Consider the following 26481-nt stretch of genomic DNA (forward strand, 5'->3'; position numbering starts at 1 on the left):
TGGTTTTCCCAGTAGTGATGTATGGAAGTGAGAGCTGGACCATAAAGAAGGCTGATTGCCGAAGAATTGATGCTTTTGAATTATGGTGCTGGAGGAGACTCTTGAGAGTCCCATGGACTGCAAGAAGATCAAACCTCTCCATTCTGAAGGAAATCAGCCCTGAGTGCTCACTGGAAGGACAGATTGTGAAGCTGAGGCTCCAATACTTTGGCCACCTCATGAGAAGAGAATACTCCCTGGAAAAGACCCTGGTGTTGGGAAAGATGGAGGGCACAAGGAGAAGAGGACGACAGAGGACGAGATGGTTGGACAGTGTTCTCAAAGCTACCAGCATGAGTTTGACCAAACTGCGGGAGGCAGTGGAAGACAGGAGTGCCTGGCGTGCTCTGATCCATGGGGTCACGAAGAGTCGGACACGACTAAACAACTAAACAACAACACGTTTCCAAGCACAATTCAAAGTGTTGATGCTGACCTTTAAAATCCTAAATGGCCTTGGTCCAGTATACCTGAAAGAGCATCACCACCCCTGTTGTTCTGCCCGGACACTGAGCTCCAGCTCCGAAGGCCTTCTGGAGGTTCCCTCACTGTGAGAAGTGAGGTTACAGGGAACAAGGCAGAGGGCCTTCTCAGCAGTGTGGAATGCCCTCCTATTAGATGTCAAGGAGATAAACAACTATTTGACTTTTATAAGACACCTGAAGACAGCCCTGTATAGCGATGTTGTTAATATTTGATGTTTTATTGTATTTTTAATAATTAGTTGAGTGGCTGGGGGGAACCCCATCAGATGGGTGGCATCTCCCGGTATGCCCCACGGTGTACCTTAAGGTCCATAAACAGCAACACCCTAGAGGTCCCAGGCCTTAAGGAAGTTAGATTAGCCTCAACCAGAGCCAGGGCCTTTTCAACACTGGCTCCGGCTTGGTGGAATGCTCTGCCTCATGAGACCAGGGCCCTGCAGGATCTGATTTCTTTCCGCAGGGCCTGTAAGACAGAGTTGTTCCGCCTGGCCTTTGGCTTAGAATCAGTTTGATTCCCTCCCCCACTTTCTTTTTTCCTTTCTCCTCCTGTGAAGAGGCTGTGTTTTAATGGTTTAATGTTGTATTTTAATCATGTTTTTTAAGTTGTATTTTAATCAACTTGTTTTTATTATTGGTTATTAGCCGCCCTGAGCCTGGTCTTGGCTGGGGAGGGCAGGGTATTAACAACAACAACAACAATTCTATACTAAAAATATTAGTAGTAGTAGCAGCAGCAGTAGTAATCTTAAAACAAGATACTGAACTAGACAGACTATATTGCTAAGGCCACTTCCAGTGATTCTTATACTTTGCCTAGGATTATTCAAAAAAGCATTCAGCTTGGCTTGTTTTCTCCTAATTTGGACCAATATCAAAGTGAAACCTGGCTAGCGGAATTGGTTGATAGCAGTGTAGCACTGCTAGGAATCCCACCACCACAAGTGGGGTCACCAAGCTTTGCATGCCCCCGGATTTCCCATGGGTGACGCAGAGCATGGGTTTGGATTTTGCTCAGAATCTGGTTCATCACCTTGTTTGTCACCAGCAAGGAATCCCCCCCCCCCTTACAGTCAAATTGCTTAATGACTCGGCACTGCCTTCCCCGTTAATTCTTGCTTGAGACATCTGCATGCATCTTGCTTCAAGGCACCCTAATGATTCTTGCTCTCTGCTTGCAGCACACACCAGGGCTGGACTGACCACCATGCCAAGGACTCTGCAGAGCACATAGTGGTGTAAGTAAAACAAAAGGTCAAAAGCTCTTGCAGGTCCTGTTGGCCTTGAAGTTATCTCCACCTACCCAGCTGTCATAAGCATGTGGAATATATATTTCCAGTTGAATGCAGTATTGTATTCTCAGTTGTTTTCTGGGTTTTCCTCCCCATTGCACCTGTGTTTTATTTTTTCTAGTTCTATAAGCATTTTTATCTGTTACACATCACTTTTGCTATCCTTTCTGTGTGTTAATAAAAATGTAAAAATATACAAAGTGCAATAAAGGAAAGGACATCTGGGCATGTGCAGAGTGCTTCTGCCGCAGCACTGAACATCTGCCAGATGTCACCTACACACCTGGAAGCGAGGCACAGAGAAAATGATAGGGGTCTCCCAAATTCAGGAATCTTTAACTTTTTCAGAATCAAGCTCTGCCTGCTCAACCTCTCATGGGAGCATTCTTAAGAACAGTATAAAAAAGGATTAAAAACAAAGCAAAATCCACCCAAAATGGTTGAAAGCCTTTGGAGATGCTCCCAAATCAATTGCCTACGTAGATACCTGCTCCAAGTTTTGCTGCTGTGAGCAAAGACTCCAGCCAAACTGGAACACGAACTAGTTTTGCAGTGCGAAATTTGTGCCCACTGAGGTTCCTGCAGTGGTGTTTATTCTCTCGAAGAATTCCCTGCATCCTGACGGCTGGTGCCAGGATTCTAATTTGAAGGACATTCGGGATAAGTAGCAGTGTGGCTCCTCTGGGTAAGAGGATATTTATCCCCTGCACTGTAGATTGCCAAGAGGCTGGGCAGCTGGGTGGGGTGAGCCAGCTTGGGGGAGAAACTTGCACAAGTTGTCCCTCTGCTTATTGTCTCAGTTTGTCTTACTGCATGAAATATTGGCATATAAGAATGGAGGGGAAACTGCAACAGAACTGTGCAGAACACCAGTTTGGTGGCACACGATTCAGTGGAAGAGCTCCCAAGCATATTAAAAGTCCCAACTTCAGTCTCAAACAAGCAACTTTCATAGGTGCAACCGCTTTCTCTGACTTGTTTTGATGTCAAGACACCTGTTGATTTCGGTCCGTTGCATAGATATTAAAAAGGCCCACTTTCCCGAAAAAGACCCTAGATCTGGAAGGTTGCAGAGGGGCATGCGGAAGCATGCAGGTACAGCAGGGACTGGTAACTTTTTCCAGCTGGTTGGTTGGATCCTGGGTTCCTCTGCCCCATGCCCACCTGTCTGTCACCTGGCATCACCTTGGCTTCAGGTAGCCCGTTTTCCTTTACAGCATGCCTTGCGTTCCAGCCAAGCTGCAAAGGGAAGGCCCAAGCTGATCCAAGCAGTGGTTAAAAGTTACCACCAATCACCTGATCAGCGTGGACTTTTAGTTTGGATTACCGCACTACACTCTGCGTGGTGCTCCCCTTGTAAACAACGTGAAAACTTAATGCTGCAGCCAGATTAGCGGCTAGCATTTAATTTAGAACTCGTATAACCTGTTTGTTCCTGGACTCAATTCAAGGGGCTCACACTGAATAAATAAGCCCGTTGTAGCACAAATGGAAGACTCTTGTGGCATCTTAAAGATTTATTGCCACGAAAGTTCCTGTATCCTTCAAAGCTACACTAAAAAGCTGCTATTTTAAATTGCCACAAGACTCTTCCTAGTTCCTACCTCCAGAGGGACTAGCTGCATTGTTAGTCTGTTTCTGGAAAAGTGACGTGAAGCGGGAGTCCTGTAGCATCTCTGAACCCCGCAGCCATATTATGGCGCACCACCTGGGAACTGTAGATCTGGGATGTCTGCGCCCTTAGGAAACTACATTTCCCATGATTCCCCACTGCTAAAGCAGGACTGTACAATATTGCTGCAACTATATGGCGCAGGCGAGTTTAGGAGACGCAGCCTGTGAAAATCGACGTCATAAATTAAGGCCTCTTAAGGCACACACAAGATGTTTGTCTGCAACAGCCGCAGGCGCGGATCTAGCAGGCTGCTTCTGGCTTTGCCGGTGAGAAAAGGCCGGAATAAATAAATAAAAATGAGCCACAACAACAAAGATTCATTGTATGATCTGGTGGGGGTGCTGATGGCGTGAGCAGAGGCCCGATGACCTCCCCGTCCTCCTGGGTGCAAGCACCCACGTGGTGGTTTCTCTCCTCTTTTTGGGGGGCAAGGCGCAGGTGGAAGAAAGGAAGGAATTTGGAGGAAGGAGGAGGAGGAGGACCGAGGCTGCGCGCACCAGCTTCACCCTTGGCGCGCCGTCCTTGAAGAGGATTGCGCGAGCCGAGGGGGCGGGCGGGGCTCTGGTTTCCAATCACAAAAGCGTAACCCGAGGAAAGCGACGCGGAGCCGCTCCGGATCCGCCTCCTTCCCCTTGCCCGGCTGACATTGTCTTCTTTCCCCTCCTCCATCCAGGCTGTGCCTCAGCTGCGCTCCTCGTCTTCTTGCTGCTGCTAAGCCGGTCCTAGGCGCACAAACAAACCCCGGAGGTGGGTATCACATAGCAAACGCACCGATCCTCTGGGTTTTTTTGGGGGGGGGAAGGGGTGGTCCTCCATCTCCCCATTCCCCACCCCCAAAAAGCCTTTGGCAATGGAAGATGGACTCAAGCGCTTCAAATGGGTGGGGAGGGATCGGTAAGGGGAGATCTCTCCTGCGCATCGTGGCCTGGCGCTCGCGTGTGCGTGTATGAATGTGAGTAAGAGGGGGGTTGGAGGTCGATCTCTTGCCCTCCGGGGTCTTGAGCCATCTCCCCCTCCCCATCTATTCCTCCCGCTTTGCATCGTGCGTCCCCCTCATTTCTAAAGGTCAATGCGGTTGCAAAAATATATATATAGCCCTTTTCTCCCCAAAACGCACCAAGGACTTACAAAAAACAAAAATGATGCAAAGGGAAAAGAGTTTTTTCCTTTGCGTTGGAAAGAGGCTCCGGGTGGACTATCCTGCCCTGCCTTTTCTTTCCCACTCCGCCTTTTCCTTTTGATCCCCGAGACAGGCTTGTTGCATTTTAAAGGTTTGCGAATTGCATTTTTAATTCTTCCTGGTAGATAGAGGATTTCGGGCCGGCCTTGGCTCAGCGGAGGAGGAGGAAGGGAGGCCGGGCCACAGAGGCAACCATCGCGGAAGGCGCGTGGGAGGAAAAGAAAACTTGTTGCGCATCGCGGCGCCTCCCCCCCCCTTCCCTCGTGCCTTCGCATGTGCTCTGCCAAAGAGTTGCAACAGCAGAATCTCCCTGGGTGCTTGAAATGGCCCTGCCAACTTGGGGTGGGATGCGCGCGTTCAAAACGGGGAGCATCCGCTGAGGGAGGATGCTCATCCCTTTTTGCAAGAGGGAAGAAGCCCTCCCCCCCAAAATGAAGGAGCGCAAAGGCATCACGTGCCTAGGCAGGGGGGCAGCGAAATGCGCACACCCCCTGCCTTTCCTTAGCAGAATCGGGTGAGGCAGGCGAGGAAAACGCTTCCCGCTCAGCGCCCGGGCCGGGCCGCATCCTGCCCGACTTGCCCAGGCCAGGATCGGCATCCTGCGCGCGCTGGAGCGCAAGAGCCACGCGCGATGCAGCCAGCAAGGCGCGCGCGTCCTGTGAGAACAGGTGGCCACGTGAATCTGGAACGAAGCGGCGTGTTGTGGCTGCCATAGGTCATGAATGCCCCGTTGGAGCCCAACTGCGCTGTCCTTCTGTCCATGATGTTGCTAGTTTTGCAGCCTGAATGGAGGTTTATCTTATAGTGGGGGCTGGAGGATTTGGGGGGGGGGGTATATATGACCCATGCACATTTGCGGTATGGTCTGCAGTTCTATAACTCAGAGCAAGGGACGTCAATGTGGTGCCCTCCAGATGATGATGATGATGATGATGATGATTATTATTATATTTATTTATACCCTGCCTCTCCCCCCCATAGGGACTCCAGGCAGCTTACAGATAAAAATAAGAGCAGCTAAAAAAACACAGTCATATGTGGATCAAATTAAAACTATGTAATCTATTAAAAACATACAGATAATTTCAGAAAAAAACAGCATGGCGCAATCCCGTTCGTTAAGATCAGTCTGTTCCCAAAAGCCGGTTGGAATAAAATGTTTTCCACTCCCTGCAAGAAAACGGCAAGGGGGGAGCCGGCAAGATTTTTACTCTGCTGGCTGGGGCTGGTGGGAGTAAAAATGCACAAAAACGGGTGGGCATAAGATAGGTGGAAAATGGTGCAGGAATAATTACTGCTATCGAGCATAAAACTTAGGAATGAGATCTTCCAAAAGCTGCCAGACCTCTTTTTTGGTTGGAGAAAAAAAGAGGAAGATAAGGAATGAGGCATCCCTTTGAGGCCTTGTTATTTTCACCTGGCTGAGAGCGAACCTAGGCAGTGGCTACTAGCAACAATGGCTGCTCTCTCCTATATCCCAGTTGGTGGCATTACTGCTTTTGTATACCAGTTCCTAGAAACCGCAAGAGGAGAGAACGCTCTTGCTTGAAGGTTTCCCGCAGGCATTTAGTTGGCCACTAACTAAACAGGATGCCTTTGGCCTGATCCAGCAGGACCCTTCATACGTTCTTAGAGACACATGTGTGCATCAGCCTGTACTCCTCATTCCTCCTGTGTCGGCCACTGGCTGCCTTACCTTGACTCCTGCCATTAGCCCGTCTCATTCAGAGCTGCCTATACCAGCCCATCTCAGCCTTAGGCCCTTAGATGTTCTTAGACTACAAATCCCATCATCCCTAGCTAGCAGGACCCCAGTGGTCAGGGATGATGGGAGTTGTAGTCCAATTTCTGCACGGCCGGGGGTTGGACTAGATGACCCTCAGGGTCCCTACAATTCTATGAGAAACGCTGGTGTGCACCGTTGGATTTCAACTGGTGGGTCTTGGACCAACAGATGGGACCTCCATCTCTGGGTTAAGGGGAATACTGTTTCTGCAAAGGCTGAAGACTACCAGCCTATGCCAAGGGCAGACATGGGGGAGGGGGGCAATTCGGTTTCCGAGCACAATTCAAAGTGTTGGTGCTGACCTTGAAAGCCCTAAACGGCCTCGGTCTAGTATACCTGAAGGAGCGTCTCCACCCCCATCGTTCAGCCTGGACACTGAGGTCCAGCGCCGAGGGCCTTCTGGTGGTTCCCTCACTGCGAGAAGCCAAGTTACAGGGAACCAGGCAGAGGGCCTTCTTGGTAGTGGCACCCGCCCTGCCAATTCCATATAGCCCATCACCTTCATCTGCCATTCTTCCAAAGTGGGTAGATCTTGTGTCTCCCCCTGGGACCCCTTCCAACCCCACGATTCTGTCACAGTTCAGGGAACACATCCCAGTCAGGCAGAAACATTTGAGGAGGGTGCATAGCCAGGCTGCTGAGAGGGGTGGCCTGTGGGAGGGGGGGGGCCTGAGGGCCAGGCAGAGATGCTTGGAGGGCCACATTTAAGAATAATTTGGCCCCTATGCAGTGGTTCTCCAGGGTTTGGGACAAGGGTCTTATCCTGGAGATGCTGGGGATCAAACCTATGACTTGGAATGCAAAATATGTGCTCTACCATTGAGTTCCACCCCCGGCCATAGTTTCCAGGACCCCACCCTTTCCCACCCCCCTGAGAGCCACTGAAAACTGCATCCAATGCAACATGGAGATCAGAAATCGGCCTGGTAAGTTCAGCTGGTCAGAGCATGGTGTTGATAAATGCCAAGGTTGCAGGTTCGATCCCCGTTTGAGACAGTAATAATAATAATAATAATAATAATAATAATAATAATAATAATTTATTTATACCCCACCCATCTGGCTGGGTTGCCACAGCCACTCTGGGCGGCTTCCAACGCACATAAAAATAATAATAAAACAGCAAAAAATTAATAGTAACCATCAGATCCTATGTAAAAAGCCACACTAGCTTTAAAATAAACAACTTATATCAAATAAAGCAATACTCAACAATCCATTAGGATCCAATACTAAACAGTAAAATTAAACATCAAATAATAATCTAGCAGTTCACACTTATCAATTACCTGTACAATAAAGAATTACTAATCTATAATCAATAAAATAACAGCAGATCACAATGCGCAAATGCCGCAAAACATACAGAATCATGTAAAAGGGTCAAGTTGAGCAACAAGGACACACAACTTATAAAATTATTTTTTTAAAAAAACGAAGGAATATTCCAGGGGGGCGGATTGGACTAGATGACCCTCGGGGTCTCTTCCAACTATTGCTTGGGTTCACGGGGGGCTCCCCCTTCCTGCTGCCTGTGGTGTAAGCGTGCAGGAGATATACGCAGCCTTTGACTTCTCCCCTCGTTCCTGTTTTGTCTGTTATTGTAGACTGTAAGCCTTTCTGGGCAGGGACCTTGTCAGCTCCTTATGTTGCCAGCATGTCTTTGGTGCGTTAAAGCCAGTGGCAGTTCAGTATGAGTGACTTCACTTGCTTTCTTTACGTGTTCAGCACGTATAGCAACGGCAGCGGCAGTGATAGCGACAGCGACGGCAACAGTTGGCCTCCGTATCGGAGCCCTCAAGAGAAGGTAAGCAGGAGGGCAGAGTAGCTTTGTAGTTGCCGTATTTTTCGCGCCATAAGAAGCACCTAGTTTTTAGAGGAGGAAAACAAGAAAAAATAATATTCTGATCAAAACAGTGGATGTATGATTTTTGTGGTTCATGATGTGGCCACAGACATGACATGTGATTTGACGGTGAGTTTGGGGTAGCCCAGTGCAAAAATCCTGAGGATCCATGCAGATCCGTGCTTTGTAACCACATTTTTGCCCCACGAAACAGTGGATGTGTGATTTTTTTGGTGCAGGCTGTAGCCATGGACATGCTATGTGATCTGATGGTGAACTGGGGTGACCCAGTGCAAAAATCCTGAGGATCCGTGCTTTGTAACCACATTTTTGCACCATTGCAGCCGCACGAAACAGTGGATGCGTGATTTTTTTGGTGCAGGCTGTAGCCATGGGCATACTATGTGATCTGATAGTGAATTTGGGGTGACCCAATGCAAAAATCCTGAGGATCCATGGGCTTTTACCTCCCCCCTCCTTGGCAGCCTCCTTTATCTCTAGAGTCCCTTATCTCCTTCCCCGATCGCTTGCAGATCAGCTGCTCAGCGGCTTTGTTTCAACACCCCCTTCCCTCTTTCTAAAAAAAAAAAAAGCACAACCTGCTTTTTGCCCCTGGGCAATTCGGTTCCGGGGACCATGCATTCACTCCAGAAGACGCACAGACATTTCCCCTTACTTTTTAGGAGGAAAAAATCAGGGCCACAGGAGAGGAAGCTCCTCCTACTCAGCAGTCTGCCCGCCCTCGGCCAGATCCCCGCGGAATAGTAAGTTTGTTTGTAGACTAGTAAATTTCAGGGGCTGATTTGTAATGCTGATGCAACTTTTTAAAAAGCAATCTTTACCGAACAGCATATGTATATTTAGTTAGTTTAATTAATTCATATGCTGCTTCATATTTCAACAAATATATACCCCAAGGTTTGCCTCTCTCCATATGAACTAGCCCAGATTCTGTGTTCATCTTCTGAGGCCCTTTCTTGTGTGCCGCCTTCACGAGAGGTCCGGAAGGTGGCAACACGAGAATGGGCCTTTTTTGTGGTGGCCCCCTGTTTGTGGAATGCTCTCCCCAGGGAGGTTTCGCCTGGTACCTTCCTTACATATTTATAGGCGCCAGGCGAAAACGTTCCTCTTCAACCAGGCCATTGGCCTTTAACTAACGTATTTTTTGCTCCATAAGACGCACCCGACCATAAGACGCACCTAGTTTTTGGAGGAGGAAAACAAGAAAAAAAAATTCTGAATCCCAGAAGCCAGAACACTGTGCAACGATCCCTCTTGCTGTTCTGGCTTCAGCGATAGCTGCGCAGCCTGCATTCGCTCCATAAGACGCACACACATTTCCCCTTTTTAGGAGGGAAAAAGTGCATCTTATAGAACGAAAAATATGGTATTTTTGTGTGTTTGTTTTCGCTTGGTTGGTAGTAAGTCACTTTGGGTTGCCTTGGGCAAGATAAAGCGACTAGCAATTAAATATGACAGAATTTGAATGAATGATTTTTATTATTTCGGTCACAGACCAGTTCCAGCCCACATACAATATCAAGGAAGTCATAAAACACGATAGGGATACATTTGAATTTGCAATTAGGTATAACAGGGACAAGGGTAAAACCTCAGCACCTAGGACTTGCCGATCGCATGGTCGGCGGTTCAAATCCCCGCGGCGGGGTGCGCTCCTGTCGTTCGGTCCCAGCGCCTGCCAACCTAGCAGTTCGAAAGCAGCCCCGGGTGCAAGTATATAAATAGGGACCGCTTACTAGCGGGAAGGTAAACGGCGTTCCGTGTGCTGTGCTGGCTCACCAGATGCAGCTTGTCACACTGGCCACGTGACCCGGAAGTGTCTCCGGACAGCACTGGCCCCCGGCCTCTTAAGATGGGCGCACAACCCTAGAGTCTGGCAAGACTGGCCCGTATGGGCAGGGGTACCTTTACCTTTTACCTTTATAACAGGGACAATACAGATATGGCAACAGTTTAAAATATATATAAATTAAAACCTAGTCACTAACATATAACCTAAAATTATCATTTCAAACCTTAATCATTATGATAGCACATCTTGTTCCCTATGTTTTATGGCAATTGCACAGAATTTGACTACCCTTAACGTGATCTCAGGATCCTTGTCCTCTACCAGGGATTTTAGACATTGAAGTTCGGATTCATTTGGAGATTTTTGCATAGCAGGGGTAATAAATACCGAGCGTATATCCCCGTAGAAACAGCAGCGTAACAAGGCATGAGAGACAGTTTCTACCTTACGACAGAATTTATGCAACCAAACCTCTGAAAACCAATAAAAGTGGTGGAAGAGAATGGAAAACAAAAAAATGAGCTGGTTAAGTCTGGATACAATGGGCTAAAAACTTGGGCCATTTTAGCGATACAGCAGCGTGGGAAAAGCTGTGGAAAGTAGATTTGAAAATTATGGCGTGTTATACATTAAAGGAAAACTACATGAAAATGATATATGGGTGATACCTAACTCCGAGTAAATTAGCCAAGATGTATAAGACCAGGTTTCCTCAACCTCGGCCCTCCAGATGTTTTTGGCCTACAACTCCCATGATCCCTAGCTAGCAGGACCAGTGGTCAGGGCTGATGGGAATTGTAGTCTCAAAACATCTGGAGCGATGAGGTTGAGGAAGCCTGTATAAGACTGTCAAATAAATTCTGGAAGTGGCAGCAGGCAGAAAGGACCTTTTTTAAAAAATATGCAGCGGACTTTTGGGAACTGGCTTTTGGGAAATGATACATAATGAATTTTAAAAGATGTTTAAAATCGTTATTCCCCAAGAAAGCCTGAAGCATTCTTAATATGAAAAATAGGATGAGAAGTCCCCCCAAAAGATGGTCAAATTGTTTATGTGTGTGACCACAGCAGCCAGAGTTCTGTACGTGCAGAAATGGGAAGAAAGCGGGGTTCAAAGAAAAGAGGACCGGATTTTGAAGAACTATGTGGAGGTGGAGAGATTGACGATGAAAATAGGAGACCAAAACGAAGAAAGGTGTATGGAAGAATGGAAATTCCTTTCGGACTATTTAAAACAGTATTCTAGCCAAATGAACGGCGAAAATAAGAGATCAAAACAAAGAAAGGTGTATGTCCCACGGAGGACCTTACGGTCTTCAAATAAAAACATCTTGGAGATCCCGGGCCACAGGGAGGTTAGGCTGGCCTCAACCAGAGCCAGGGCTTTTTCGGCCGTGGCCCCGATCTGGTGGAATGCTCTGTCACAAGAGACTAGGGCCCTGTGGGACATGACATCTTTCCGCAGGGCCTGCAAGACAGAGCTGTTCCACCAGGCCTTTGGCCAAGGCACAGTCTAACCCCCTCTCTCCTTCTGTAATCCTCACAGAACTCTAGCCCAATGGTTGCCATTAATTTGATTCAGAATTGATTTTAGAAAGTATTTCAATTAACTGACTGTGATTTTATGTAAACGGTGCTATTTTTATTGTTGCTAGCTGCTCTGAGCCTGGCTTTGGGGAGGGCAGGATATAAAGAAAATATTATCATCATCATCATCATCATCATCATCATCATGGAAGAATGGACATTTCTTTCGGATTATTTAAAACAGTATTCTAGCCAAATGAAATCGTGAGCAGGTCTTGAAGTACAGTGGTACCTTGGAAGCCGAACAGAATCCGTTCTGGAAGTCCGTTTGACTTCCAAAACATCTGGGAACCAAAGGGCGGCTTCCGATTGGCTGCAGGAAGTTCCTGCAGCCAATCGGAAGCCATGGAAGTCGCGCCGGACATTCGGGTTCCAAAGAACGTTTGGAAACCAGAACAGTCGCTTCCAGTTTTCGATCATTTGGGCACCAAAACGTTCGACTCCCAAGGCGTTTGAAAACCAAGGTACGACTGTAAGTGAGGGAAGGATAGTCAGGGTGAAATAAATGTATAAGTATGTGTATAAGGCAGCAGGAAATTGTCAGTGGAGAAACATGACTGTAAGGATGGGAAGCTGAATTGCTAAGGAAAGGGTGTAAATTAGATTGTGTGGTGTGCTAGCCTCCCTCCCTATTAATTTCAAAACTTGGAGAAGTTTTAAAACATTCCTGTTTATACAGGCATTAAATGGGTGAAGGTTTCTGTCCAAGGCAACCCTGAAATTATTAGTTTGAGAGCAGGTGGTTGCTTTCAGGAGTTGTAAACTTTTGTTTTTTTATAGACGTTTTAATTGTGTTGATAGGTTTACCACCTTGGGCTCCTTTTGAGGAAGTTGTGAGTTTTAAATAAAATTAATAGTTATGTAATTAAGGCTTTGCATCTTCTAACGCCTTTTAAGCACCTCTGTACTGATGCAAATTAATGGCAGTGCCTCGAAGAAGTATTTGGTGGGCCAAAAATAATAAAATCCCATGCGGCTGGGCTAGGACTAGGGAGTCACTGCTCTAAATCCTAGCTTAGCCATGGGCCAGCCATCGTCTCTCAGCCTGACGTACCTTACAGGGTCATCGTGAGAATAAAATGGATCGAGGGAAGAAGACCTGTGCATAACACTGACCTTGAAGGGAAGACAGAACTGAAATGAAATGGGGAGGTACTTAAATGAAAAGGAACAGCTGAGACTCCACAATTTGTGGCGTTATGCAACTGCACGTTGAGAAACTGCTGGCAGGTGTTGCAGATTTGTAGGGCAAACGTAAATGGGTAGAAATGTATTAGTCTGGTGGCCACGTGCTGTGTTTTGTCAGTCTCAAGCTCATCCTGTTAATTTCTCAACTGCATGTTGGTAGGAACTGGAGTCTTCTTTTGAAAGCACTTGAGGACCTTGCTTTGGTTGTTTTGAAGAAGGTGGAAATTGACCTCTGTTCTATCTGGTTTCTCCTTTTTTTTGCAGCAAAAAATGGCTTCACTCAAGGACAAACTGATCACACCCGTGGCACAGCCGGCCACCAAGCCAAACAACAAAGTCACTGTGGTGGGAGTTGGTCAAGTTGGGATGGCTTGTGCCGTCAGCGTCCTGGAAAAGGTCAGTGTGTGTGTGTGTGTGTGTGTGTGTGTGTGTGTGTTTAGGTGGGATAAATGGCCAGACCTAAGTGGAACACGGGTGGAGTTGTGGGTTAAACCACAGAGCCTAGGACTTGCTGATCAGAAGGTCGGCTGTTCGAATCCCCGCGATGGGGTGAGCTCCCGTTGCTCGGTCCCTGCTCCTGCCAACCTAGCAGTTTGAAAGCACGTCAAAGTGCAAGTAGATAAATAGGTACTGCTCTAGCGGGAAGGGAAACTGTGTTTCTGGCCAGAAGCGGCTTAGTCATGCTGGCCACATGACCCAGAAGCTGTACGCCGTCTCCCTCGGCCAATAAAGTGAGATGAGTGCCGCAACCCCAGAGTCTGTTACAACTGGACCTAATGGTCAGGGGTCCCTTTACCTTTTTAAGTGCAATTATGACTCCCCCCACCAAAAAAAAAATAATGATCTGGTTAATAGGTTCTTCCATGCAAGTGGTACCCATGGGCAGAGGGATGGTGGAAGCTGTCATCTAGCAACATCTAGAGGAGCAAGATGCAGCTTCTCCAGTTAGGAATGCAGGCAGCTGCTTTAGACCATGGGTTCATGTGGTTCATTTGCACTGTCTGGCAGCGGCCTTCCAGGATCTCAGATGAGGACCATTCCCAGTCCTACCTGGAGAATCTTGGGACCATGCAAAACAGATGCTCCATCGCCTTCCCCTTAAGCCAACTTCATTGTAAGAGACTAAGGCAGGGGTCTGCAAACTTTTTCAGCAGGGGGCCGGTCCACTATCCCTCAGACCTTGTGGGGGCCCGGATTATATATTTCGAAAAAAAATATATAAACGAATTCCTGTGCCCCACAAATAACCCAGAGATGCGTTTTAAATAAAAGGACACATTCAACTTGTGTAAAAACATGCTGATTCCTGCACCATCCACGGCAGTGGCGTAGCGTGGGGGGTGCAGGGGGGGGGGCGGCCGCACCTGGCGCAACACCTGGGGGTTAGGGTTAGGGGGCGCAAATCCACGGGTTAGGGGGCGCAAATTACTTGCCTTGCCCCGGGTGCTGACAACCCACGCTACGCCACTGATCCACGGGCCAGATTTAGAAGGCGATTGGGCCGGATCCGGGCCTCAGTTTGCCTACCCATGGACTTGGTTAGTCAGAGGGGGCTGACATGGTGACATCCAGCAAGCATGACCAATGGTTAGGGAAGATTGGAGCGGGGAGTCCAGAGCCATCTGGTGGGCACTGGGTTGGGTACCTCTGGGTTACTCCTGTTGCAGCCAAAGGGAAATGTGATGGGTGGGCTTCTTTAGCGATATAACAGCCAGTGTGAAGAATATACGGGTTCCTCCTGTTGCGGCTCGACTACAACTCCCATCGTTCTTGGTGGCTGGGCTCTGATGGGAATTCTGGAGCCCCCCCCCCCTTGCCTTTATAAGCTCCAAGGGCTAGAATCCACATGATTCGATTCCAGGACTTGGGATAGCTCAGTTGGTAGAGCACGAGAGTCTCGGGGTTATGCATTCAAGCCCCATGTTGGGCAAAAGATTCCTGCATTACTGCAGTGGGTTGCAGTATATGACCCTTGTGGTCCCAATTCTATGACTCTATGAATATATATAGGGACGCGGGTGGCGCTGTGGGTTAAACCACAGAGCCTAGGGCTTGCCGATCAGAAGGTCGGCGGTTCGAATCCCTGTGACGGGGTGAGCTCCCGTTGCTCGGTCCCTGCTCCTGCCAACCTAGCAGTTCAAAAGCACGTCAAAGTGCAAGTAGATAAATAGGTACTGCTCCGGCGGGAAGGTAAACGGCGTTTCCGTGCGCTGCTCTGGTTCTCCAGAAGCGGCTTAGTCATGCTGGCCCCATGACCCGGAAGCTGTATGCCGGCTCCCTTGGCCAATAAAGTGAGATGAGCGCTGCAACCCCAGAGTCTGTCACGACTGGACCTAATGGTCAGGGGTACCTTCACCTATGAATATTTATAGAGATGCATGAAGTATATTCTCTTGGTGCTATTTTTTTTTGTAATTAACATTCAGTTGGACAACTCTTGACGCTTAGTGGGCTACCAAATTTGCACAAATTTGACCAGGCTGAGAAGAGGCTCTGTTCTGTACGGCTCCTCCCCAGATGATCATATCTGCATGGAGTCCTTTTCACGTTAGCTGAATGCGTGGCCAAGGTGTCATGGGCAGCAGTCATGGGCATCCGCGGTAGGAGAGCAAACCCTGGATTTAACTTAGCCTAAAGCAAATCAAGTCAGGACTGGTACCAGTTTTTTGCTGGTACAATATATATTATATTATATTATATTATATTATATTATAGTCATACCTCAGGTTACAGACGCTTCAGGTTGCATTTGGGTTACTTCTGGGTTTTGCCAGAAACACTAAATCACACTTTGTGCATGTGCAGAAGTGCCAAATCGCAAGCCACGCATGCGCAGACGCGGCTTGCGAACGCACATCCCGCATGGATCACGTTTGCAACCTGAGCGTCCACTGTATAAATATTTCTCCTCTCTGCTATAACGCAAGAAGGCTTGGGTGCTGTTTGGACGCAGGATGAACCTCCTCTAGACCTGCGATTAGAAATATTGGAAGCGCACAAACACTGTCCCTTGCATGAGATAAATAATTATACGATCTTGCGTAGATATCTGAAGGCAGTCCAAGGGAAGTATCGGACACTTTAAATGTATGGTGTTCCGCTGTGGTGTTGTGTTTCTGTATATTATGTTGGGAGTCTCCCAGAGCAGCTGGGGCAACCCAGTCAAATGGGTGGGGTACATCATCATCATCATTCATATACTTAACACTTGTGGTTTTCCCCCCACCTTTGCTGCCAGGGTCTCTGCGATGAGCTTGCATTGGTTGATGTCCTGGAAGACAAACTCAAGGGAGAAATGATGGATCTTCAGCATGGAAGCTTATTTCTTAAGACACATAAGATCATAGCGGGCAAGGGTAGGTTTTATATTATATCTTACCCCCATGTGAGCCCGGTAAGGGGGGGAGCCAGACTTATGTCCTTGCTCAACAGGTCACATTGGGAAACAGATGTTTGAAATCCGCTTTCCCTGAGCTACTGAAGAGTGGAAGGCCACAACTTGCCTGGTAGCCATAGGTGATCAGAAATTCCACGCAGGCGAGCGAGGAGGAACAGACCACTGTCCTCTAACAGTCTCCTTCATGGAAGGCAGGGTTGTTGTTTTCAACTACCTCCTAAGAGGCTAGCAACTTGTGTTTCTATGCCGGTTTCAGAGGAGGGGGCTGGCTCCCCATCCCTCGAGACCAGCAGTGTAGAACTTCTGTGAACTTCTTTGCAAGCTGATACAGGGACTATGAATCTCAACATACAGGCAACCTTTGTCTATAACATTCATTATTCTTGTGGGTGGAAAGGAGGGCCTCAGACCTTGCAACGCCCATTTGCCTGCTTCATTTATATCCTGGGAAAGCTCTGGCAGAGAGTCCAGGCTGATGTACGTGGGTCTCCCTGCTGTCTTCTGTATCTTGTCAACAACCCGGTGAAGTAGCCTGAGAGATAGTAAAGGCGTCTGTTTTTGCACAGGCTTTCCCCGGTGCAGAAGACCGGACTGTTTTTAGTTTTCATTTGCTCGAAAACCCTGGTTTTATATGCTTTTATACCACTGCTTGCCTGGTTTTCAGTATAAACGACCGAGGCCACAAAGATCTTGAAGACAGCTTCTTTCCTTCTGGTCGCTCCTGGGTGTTAAGATCAGGAGATGGAGCCGCCTTTGTAGTTCGAACTCCCTCAGAAGTTTGTGGGGGATGATAGATTGTGAAAGGGCTTTCTTTGTGGCATCCGCTGGGATGTGGAATTCCCACCCCCATAGAGGTGCGCCCGGCACCTTCATTGTGTAATTTTGGCATATGCAGAAGAGGCACCTGTTTACTCTGCCCTTTGACACTCAAGATGTGTGTTTTCAGGGCTCCACCTATTCTTGTAATTGCAGCATATTCAAACTTTTTAAATTTAATGATAACCCACCTTGGGACCTACTGGTAAAGGGCCGATAATAAATGTAATGATAACGACTGTTTATTATTTTTATTTTGTACACCACTTCGATTTCTTTTTTCAGCATTTATGTGTAAAGTGGTTTATAAATGCTTGTAAATAAATAGTGTTTGTTGTGGGGGAGGAAGGGAAAGGAGAATGTTAGCCGCTTTGAGACTCCTTCGGGTAGCGATAAAGCGGGATATCCAAACCAAACTCTTAAGGGACGTAGGTGGCGCTGTGGGTTAAACCACAGAGCCTAGGACTTGCTGATCAGAAGGTCGGCGGTTTGAATCCCCGCGATGGGGTGAGCTCCCGTTGCTCAGTCCCTGCTCCTGCCAACCTAGCAGTTTGAAAGCATGTCAAAGTGCAAGTAGATAAATAGGCACCGCTCCAGCGGGAAGGTAAACGGCGTTTTCGTGCGCTGCTCTGGTTCGCCAGAAGCGGCTTAGTCATGCTGGCCACATGACCGGGAAGCTGTACACCGGCTCCCTCGGCCAGTAAAGCGAGATGACCGCCGCAACCCCAGAGTTGGCCACGGCTGGACCTAATGGTCAAGGGTCCCTTTACCTTTAAATAAATAGTGGCTTGTCCCAAAGTGTCCTCATGAACTTCAGGGCTGAGTGGGAATTTGAACCTGCCTCCCCCCTGTTTCCCATTTGACACCCAGGTGTTGGGCCTCCAGATGTTGAACTCCATCTCCCATCCGTTCGTCAGTTGGGGGGTGATGGGAGCTGTCATCTGACAACTTCTGGAAGACCGCAGAACACTGCCCTGGCTCCTGATAACTTCTCGGTTACATTTTTGCCTGCAGATTACGCGGTCACCGCTAATTCCAAGGTTGTCGTGGTGACCGCCGGAGTCCGCCAGCAGGAAGGGGAGTCCCGCCTCGACTTGGTCCAGAGGAATGTGAATGTCTTCAAGTTCATTATCCCACAGGTTGTGAAACATAGTCCGGACTGCATCATCCTGGTGGTTTCGAACCCAGGTAAATTGGGCTTGCAGTTAGAGCAGCCCCTGTAGCTAGATCATGGCCTTTTATATTTCTTGCACTCACTCCCAGTCGAGTTCCAGAGCCTGGTTGCAATCCAGACAAATCCAGATGCACAAGACAGCCGCTTCAGTAAACAAGAAATAAATTTGGATCCTGGCATCTTTGCTTAAGCCAGCCTTCCCTCACCTCGTGCTCTGCTGGTTTTTTGTGTTACAACTCCCCATCAATTTGCGGCAAACGTGGAAGGGGCAAGGTTGTGGTGGAAGGCTTGCTTAAAATTCTTTGCGTTGATTATCGACAGGAGTGGTCTAAACCACTGAGCCTCTTGGGCTAGCCAATCAGAAGGTTGGTGGTTTGAATCCCGTGATGGGGTGAGCTCCCTTTGCTCTGTTCCAGCTCCTGCCAACCTAGCAGTTCGAAAGCACACCGGTGCAAGTAGATAAATAGGTATTGCTGTGGCAGGAAGGTGAATGGCATTTCCATGCACTCTGGTTTCCGTCACGGTGTTCCGTTGTGCCAGAAGCGATTTAGTCATGCTGGCCACATGACCCGGAAAGCTGTCTGTGGACAAACGCCAGCTCCCTCGGCCTGAAAGCGAGATGAGTACTGCACCCCATAGTCGCCTTTGACTGGACTTAACCATCCAGGAGTCCTTTACCTTTTTATGAGACTGTGGCACTGGCTCGTTCCTGGGACATTCCGCATCTTGAGCATCAGTGAAGGCAAGGGAAGTCACCTAACCACTCTTGGCACCCTTAGCAAACTGGATTCTTTGTGGGAAGCCGTATCTGTTTAAAGTGGTATCATAGCGCTTTAAACGTGCAGTGCAGATGGGGCCAGAGAGTTGACTCTGGAGTGCACCAGCCCCTCATCCTCCCTCTCCTCCTTTCCCCAGTGGATATCCTCACCTATGTGACGTGGAAACTGAGCGGCCTGCCTAAGCACCGCGTCATCGGCAGCGGTTGCAACCTCGATTCGGCTCGGTTCCGTTTCCTGATGGCCGAAAAGCTGGGCGTCCATCCCACCAGCTGTCACGGTTGGATCCTGGGAGAACACGGCGATTCCAGCGGTGAGCGGCGTTGTCCGAAACCTGCGGCGATCCCATAGGGCAGCGTTCTGCAAGCTTGGGTTCCCAAGTGTGGGGGACTACAACTCCCATCACCCACAACCTGTTTGGCCCAGTGATCAGGGATAATGGGAGTTGTAGTCCAACCGCAGCATCCGGCAACCCAAGAAAAGAAGAACACTGCTGGGTTGGGGGACATTTGAAGCTGGTGTATATGGAGTCTTTCTAGGCTAGCTCTGTACTCCCAGCTGCTTTTGGGGGGGAGAGAGGTGGTCCATCTTTGTGACTTGTTCCAACCTTTCTCAACCTGTGGGTCCCCAGATGTTTTGGGACTACAACTCCCACCGCCCCTAGCTAGCAAGGCCAGAGCTCAGGGATGATGGGAGTTGTAGTCCAACAACATCTGGGGACCTGCAGGTTGAGAACCACTGTGTTACACAGTTCACAAAGGGTTGGAAAATAGAGCTTCAGGCTATATTGAAGTCGAGGCTCCACCCCTTCCTGGTTCTGAGCCAGGCCCTGATCCAAGCAGGCGATTTCACAAGCTCGCCCCCTCCTCCGAGGTACAGTCATGTGTGGCTAATTGGCACTCCTGAGAGCTTTCTCCTGACTGCTCTTGGAGGCGATGGGGGCAAAAGGTGAGATCCAGCCAGGAAATCAGTAAACAAGTGTGGAGTCCTCCAGCCTTGTGGCTACCATATCTTGAGACCTCGTGGTCACTGGTCTTGTGAGGGTCTTCCAGAAGAGGGTCCTGCTTCCCCTGCCGCAAGGAGACCTCAAAGGTCCAGGCAGGGCTGAAATCCTTTAACAAGAAGTGCCAGAGATTTAAAGCGTGTCCCCCCCTTAATTTTTTATTCCATGCGGAAAGGCCATAGCTCAGTGTTTGAGGAGGTCCCAGTTTCATTCCTTAGCATCTCCTGTTAAAACGTTGCCAGGTGATGCGAAGGACTCTTCCCTGGAGAGCTGTTGCGAATCACGGGAGACGATAGCTGAGCTTATAAATCATACTTTCCTATGCTTATTTATGGAGCAGATCTGCACATCTCTCCTTTCCTGCCCAAAGCAGTTAACATGGAGCAAGGAAAGCAAACAACCCCATTGTTGAAAATAGTTCAAACACGGCCGTGAGAGATGAAATCAGCTATAGCGGGGGAAGCGTTCTACTCAGGAGCGGAGATCCCTTTCTAAGGAAGTTTTTTTCCTAGTTGGACTTCTTGAGTTCCCGGTCCCTTCTGTGTTGTACAGACACACATGTGTGCCTTTGGACAGTAGCCAGAACGAATAAAGTACTGTTTATTTGAATGGTACAGAACATAGGAAGATGGCATTGAAGTCAGAGCGTTGACCTTAGCTCAGCATTGCCTCGCTGTGTGGCTGTGGCTCTCCAGGATTACAAACAGGGCATTCCCAGCCCTACCTGAGATCTTCTGAATGCAAAGCAGAGGCTCCGCCTCTGAGCTATAAGCCCCAGTATATGTGAACAGAGGAAGGGAGCTGCCTTATAGTGAGCCAGACCATTGGTCTGTCTAGCCCAGCTCCCAAGGGGCTTCAGATGGGACATTCCCAGCCCAATAGGATATAGAACCGTAGAATTGTAGGGTTGGAAGGGACCCCAGCGGTCATCTAGTCCAACCTCCTGCGATGCAGGAATCTCATCCATGGCAGATGGCCACCCAATCTCTGCTTGGAAACCTCCAAGGAAGGAAAGTCCACCATCTCATAAGGGAGACCGTTCCACTGTCAAAACAGCTCTTGCTGTCCCAAAGTTGTTCCTGATGTTTAGCCAGGATCTCCTTTCTTGTAACTTGCATCCGTTGGTTTGGGTCCTACCCTTTGGAGCAGAAGAAAACTAGCTTGCTCCCTCTTCCATGTGACAGACCTTGAGATATTTGAAGATGGCTATCATATCTCTCAGTGTCTTCCTTTCCAGGCTAAACATAACCCAGCACGCCAGAGATTTATCCTGGAACCTCCAGAACCAATAATAATAATAATAATAATAATAATAATTCATTATTTATATCCTGCCCATCTGGCTGGGTTTCCCCAGCCATTCTGGGCGGCTTCCAACAAAATATTAAAATACAATAGTCTGTTAAACATTAAAAGCTTCCCTAAACAGGGAACCTGGGACGTAGGTGGCGCTGTGGGTTAAACCACAGAGCCTAGGACTTGCAGATCAGAAGGTCGGTGGTTCGAATCCCCGCGATGGGGTGAGCTCCCGTTGCTCGGTCCCAGCTCCTGCCAACCTAGCAGTTCGAAAGCACGTCAAAAATGCAAGTAGATAAATAGGTACCGCTCCGGTGGGAAGGTAAACGGTATTTCCGTGCGCTGCTCTGGTTCACCAGAAGCGGCTTAGTCATGCTGGCCACATGACCTGGAAGCTGTACGCCTGCTCCCTCGGCCAATAAAGCAAGATGAGCGCCGCAACCCCAGAGTTGGCCATGACTGGACCTAATGGTCAAGGGTCCCTTTACCTTTACCTTTAAACAGGGAACCTACCACCTATCATAACCTGGGCTCTTCTTGTCGTTGCAGTGGCTGTCTGGAGTGGGGTTAACGTCGCAGGTGTTTCTCTCCAGCAGCTAAACCCTGACATGGGGACTGACCAAGATCCAGAGGGCTGGAAGAAAGTTCACAAGGAGGTGGTTGACAGGTATGGTGCGTTGGGGATGACCGAGGTTGGCAGGCGCAACATCAGTCTTTACGAGGGTTGCCTTCTTGAACATCTGTGTATGAGGGATCTGGGTAAAAGACAGCCTCAGCAAACTTGAAACTTCCTAAATCTATGGTCAGTACATTTATTACCAAAACTGTGAGCGGTTGTTGAGTTCTCTGGAGTACATAATCAGGCAAAATTGTTAATTTGAAGTGATACCTCCTGGTTCCCACTGGCATGGAGGGAAGCAGTATGGGCTGTCTGGGAATGACAGCTTAGTTGTTGCTTTGCAATGAGTTTTTAAAAGGTGGTGGTGGTCAGGATAGAGACTCTTTATATGTTGGTGGTGCCCAAGACTCACCTGCTAGCTTCAGGCCTGATACGAAGTGGGTTCTGAGCCCGGTTGGAATGGGGCCACATGTTTTTAGTGGAGATTTGGTTGTTTGGATTTCAGACATGCGCCATTCAAAATTTCGTGCCTACTAATGCATTTAAACCTGGAGTTTCATGCACATACATACCCCACACCTTCAATTAGAGCAGAGGTGGATCTGGATCTGGGCAGCGGGCTGAATCTTTTATCTCCCCCACCCTCTTCCTAGGGAGAGGAGTTGCCCAGCTGCCAGTCACCTGACATCCTAACAACGTCCTCAAAATGTGCAGGCAGAGACGCTGTGCTTTGCAAGCCCTGCCAACCAGCTGATTGTCGGGGCTTGCAAAGCACTTTTCAGGTGGAAGCCTCCTTACAGCCCTACCTCCTCTTTACTTGCCCTTCACAGCTGAGGGGCAGGTAGGTGGCTGTGGCTTGGCCAAAACAGCCTTGCAGGCCAGACAGGGAGAATTGACAAGCCTAATTTGTTTCATAGGACAGAAGTTCCCACCTCTGTACTAGAGTGTCTCCTCCTTTAGCAGGAATTTTCCTGGTGCTAGTTCCCCCCAGAATTAGAAATGCCATCATTTCTCTTTCTTCTTTCTTTCTTGCCATGACTATGTTTCGCTGTTCCCTTGCTATCTTTCACAACCACTTTGCATGGTCTAACTGGGCTTTCTGCGATGTGTTTTTGGTAGTGCCTATGAAGTGATCAAGCTGAAAGGCTATACCAACTGGGCCATTGGCTTGAGTGTTGCTGACCTACTGGAGACCATCTTTGGGAACCTTTGCCGAGTTCATCCAGTGTCCACCATGGTAAAGGTAAGAAACGTTAATAGCTTGGTTGTATTTCTGTCCTTTGCTATATTTTGTACCTGCTTCCAGATGGGAAATAGAGAAATGGGGATGAACAGTTCCCCCTCCGCCTTTTCATTTCCTGGGTGCTCACTGCAGTAGATTTGGGGAATGCAAGACTGTGTTTGCAGAACAGTGTAGGTCGTAACAGCTGCGTCACTTGCAGGGCGAGCAAGGTTAGTTCACCAGGGGCAAGGATTGGGTTTACTCAGTAGATGGGAGTGGTGGTCCTGAATGCATCCCTTTGCCCTCTTCCATATTACTTCTGTATCAGTTTGTTGGAGAGAAGTGCTGTGGACTGGTTAGAGGCAGAGGAACAGTGGGGACAACCAGCTGGGGAAACCCCAAAGGAAGACTGTTCAGAGCACAGGGAGTGGTGGTGGGACCACAATGCGTGGTCAGAGGGAGAGAAGGCAGAAGGCCAGGAAGAGGAGGTGTTGGAAGTTGAAAAGGTAACAGGCTTAGTGAGGTGGGAGAGTCTGTGACAGAGAGAGAGGCAGAGGCAGAGGCTGAAGCAGGAGAGGAGGCTGGCCAGGAGGCCAAGATGAGTCAGGTTGGTGAAGAGTCATAGATGTATTCCTTCCTGCTGCTGCAAGCTGCCCTCACCCCTGTTTTCCCAGAACCAGTAGAGGGCTGAAATGAGTGGAACTGTAGCAGGCTGCACACAGGCTCAGTCTCCGATTGCTTGGAGATAGCCCTGGAGAGGAGGGGACCTAGATGACCGTGAAGAGGCGGGGACTTTCGGTCTCGTCAACCGCTTCATGGGACCAGACCTACCAGGGATGAGTTGCTGTGCTCATTAGGGCTGACACTCCACCAAGTCCGTGGCGACTGTGCTTTTGCTAATAGAGTTAACTCCAACTTTGAATGGTGCAATTTACTGCCGGCTCGCTCTTTGACAGGATGTCGCTAGTGCATGGATATGGGAAAGGGTTTGCAACAATCAACCGGTATATAAATGTGAAACAAACAAATGGAAGAAAGGTCTCTTAGCTTAGAGTCACAACTGGCGTATCAGCCCAAGCTGATGAAAGCCGCTTCCAGCCATGGAAGCCTCTGAGCCTTCTCACTCAGGGCCAAGAGTACGTGTTAAGAGGAATCTCCTAGTTTCCAACTTCTCTCTTAAATCTTCCTTGCAGGGCATGTATGGCATTGAAAACGAAGTGTTCCTGAGCCTGCCATGTGTGCTGGGGTCTGTCGGCTTGACCAGCGTGATCAACCAGAAGCTGAAGGACGACGAGGTGGCCCAGCTCCAGAAGAGTGCCACCACGTTGTGGAACGTCCAGAAGGACATCAAGGACCTGTAGGCTTAGGAGGGTCACATTCCCACCAGTAGCAGCAGCAGCAGCAGCAGCAAGAATGATAACCACGTTCAAAGTTGGACCCCGCAATTTTGCGCGAGCCTCTCTAGCATATCTCCGTAGCTGAGCTTCCAGTAATCGACCCCAAAACCATACAAGTTTTCACCCACCACGGTTAAGATGTGTGCTTGGTGTAACGCAGACCTTTTCAAACTAAATAAAACCAGCTCTTTTGTGTGTGCTCTATTCTTGCAGTGGGTGCTCATTTTTTAAATAATAATAATAATACAAAACCTCAGCATTCAGATTCTGTGTATGTGATGATGGGGTTGGGGGATAGAATTTTCCAAACATCTACAATCTGGCAGCTTTGCATTTTTTATTATTATTATTCGGATGATTAATATTACAAGAAGATGCTGCTTTTCTATAGGGTTGTATGTGACGTAACTCATACACGAGTACAGTGGTACCTCTGGTTACGTACTTAATTTGTTCCGGAGGTCCGTTCTTAACCTGAAACTATTCTTAAGCTGAGGTACCACTTTAGCTAATGGGGGCTGCCGCTGCGCTGCCACTGCGCGATTTCTGTTCTCATCCTGAAGTTCTTAACCCAAGGTACTATTTCTGGGTTAGCAGAGTCTGTAACCTGAAGCGTCTGTAACCCAAGGTACCACTGTAGATCCATTGAAATCAACAGACTTCGGTTAGGTTAATTGAAATGTCCGAAAAAGATTACTTTGCATGCAGGGAATGTCCCTAATTCACCAAGAGTTTGAGGCCTGTTGGCTACTCTCACTTGGTTCAGCCGGTCAGTTTCTACGAGCCATAGGTGAGAGCTGAGTTCAGGGTGGGGATCAAAGGTGGACAAACTGCCCCCAAAGGAACACAGTGTGTCCCCCAGCAGAGGCACTGGCCCTCTAACACCCCATAAAACCCACACCGTACAAAGCCCTAAACACCCTAGGCCAGGCGCCCCCAAACTCGGCCCTCCAGCTGTTTTGGAACATCCCTGACCACTGGTCCTGTTAGCTAGGGATGATGGGAATTGTAGTCCCAAAACCGCTGGAGGGTCGAGTTTAGGGATGCCTGGCCTAGGACTAGCTTAAGTCAGGAAGAGGAGTAAGTTTAAAAAGTGAAGGACCATATTATCCCTTAAGGCACTGGCCAGATCACTGATCTTCTGGAGAAGCCCTACGCATTTGTCAGAGCTGCCACCCAGTCCCAGCTCACATAGGACCAAGTCCGCCAGCGTTCACTTTATAAGAGTCTTTATTAAGTTACAGGTTTCATTTCCGAACTGCAGCGTGCAGCTCTACACCTTCTGCCCTAGGTCGGCGAAGACCCGTCTGAGTCCCCGCCTCTTGCACACCAGCTTAATACCCTAGCCTTGCTCCACCTCCTTCGCCTCTCCCTACGTCTCTGGGTCCTTCTGCCCCCCTGGGCCTCCTCCCTTCTACTCTCCTCTGACGCTGACCCCCCTGATCCTTCTGCCTCCTTGCGGCGGGCTTTAGGACCTGGCTCACTCTCCGGGCTGCTTACTGCTCCAGCTTCCGCTGCATTTGAACTTGGCGCGCGCGCCCAACTCTCTACTTTCCTCTTAACCGTTGCCTCGCTCTCTGAGGAGGGCGTGACCACCCCTGACTCGTGCCCTCCCTCCTGCTGACCGCCTCCGGAACCCGATGCCTGGCTACCTTCCTCCCTGCTGCTCTCAGTCTTGAGCGTGGGTCCCGACTTCCAGCTGCTGCCGCCCTCAGTTATGAGCGTGGGTCCCGACTTCCAGCTGCTGCTCTCTGAATCTCCTCTGTTCCCTTCCTCCTGGGGTGTCCCCCCGGATCCCCCCCTTGCTCTGCTCACTGGGGCTCCCTTTTGGGAGTCCTCTGACTCACTGCTTAGGCTTGGAGATCTCGGGTCGTCATCATCACTCATTTTCCC

The 26481-nt window shown here is 48.8% G+C and overlaps 1 protein-coding gene across 4 annotated transcripts; it reads left to right on the forward strand.

The window, feature by feature from the left end:
• The first annotated feature begins 1702 nt into the window (after positions 1 to 1702).
• Positions 1703 to 24792, forward strand: LDHB (lactate dehydrogenase B). Of its 4 annotated transcripts, none has more exons than XM_082239173.1 (11): positions 1703 to 1759; positions 4162 to 4235; positions 8062 to 8261; positions 8984 to 9064; positions 13153 to 13284; positions 16127 to 16244; positions 18116 to 18289; positions 19191 to 19364; positions 21900 to 22017; positions 23089 to 23212; positions 24385 to 24792. In XM_082239173.1, exons 3-11 carry the CDS (start codon positions 8148 to 8150, stop codon positions 24550 to 24552), a joined length of 1203 nt encoding a protein of 400 aa, XP_082095299.1. In that variant the 5' UTR covers positions 1703 to 1759; positions 4162 to 4235; positions 8062 to 8147; the 3' UTR covers positions 24553 to 24792. The 4 variants fall into 4 exon arrangements, with proteins under 4 accessions (XP_082095299.1, XP_082095301.1, XP_082095300.1 ...); XM_082239175.1 differs by having other exon boundaries at positions 8183 to 8261; XM_082239174.1 differs by lacking the exon at positions 8062 to 8261.
• Positions 24793 to 26481: the final 1689 nt, after the last annotated feature.

Source organism: Podarcis vaucheri (assembly GCF_965113315.1).
Source record: "Podarcis vaucheri genome assembly, chromosome: 10".
Taxonomy (NCBI): Eukaryota; Metazoa; Chordata; class Lepidosauria; order Squamata; family Lacertidae; genus Podarcis; species Podarcis vaucheri.

What these genes read in the sequence shown, in the direction of transcription:
- LDHB (XM_082239173.1), top strand. Translation starts at nt 8,148, where the DNA reads ATGAGTGACTTCACTTGCTTTCTTTACGTGTTCAGCACGTATAGCAAC. An exon ending in GGCCAGATCCCCGCGGAATA is followed by an intron (nt 9,065 to 13,152) that starts GTAAGTTTGTTT and finishes TTTTTTTTGCAG; the next exon opens with CAAAAAATGGCTTCACTCAA. An exon ending in CACAAGGAGGTGGTTGACAG is followed by an intron (nt 22,018 to 23,088) that starts GTATGGTGCGTT and finishes TGTTTTTGGTAG; the next exon opens with TGCCTATGAAGTGATCAAGC.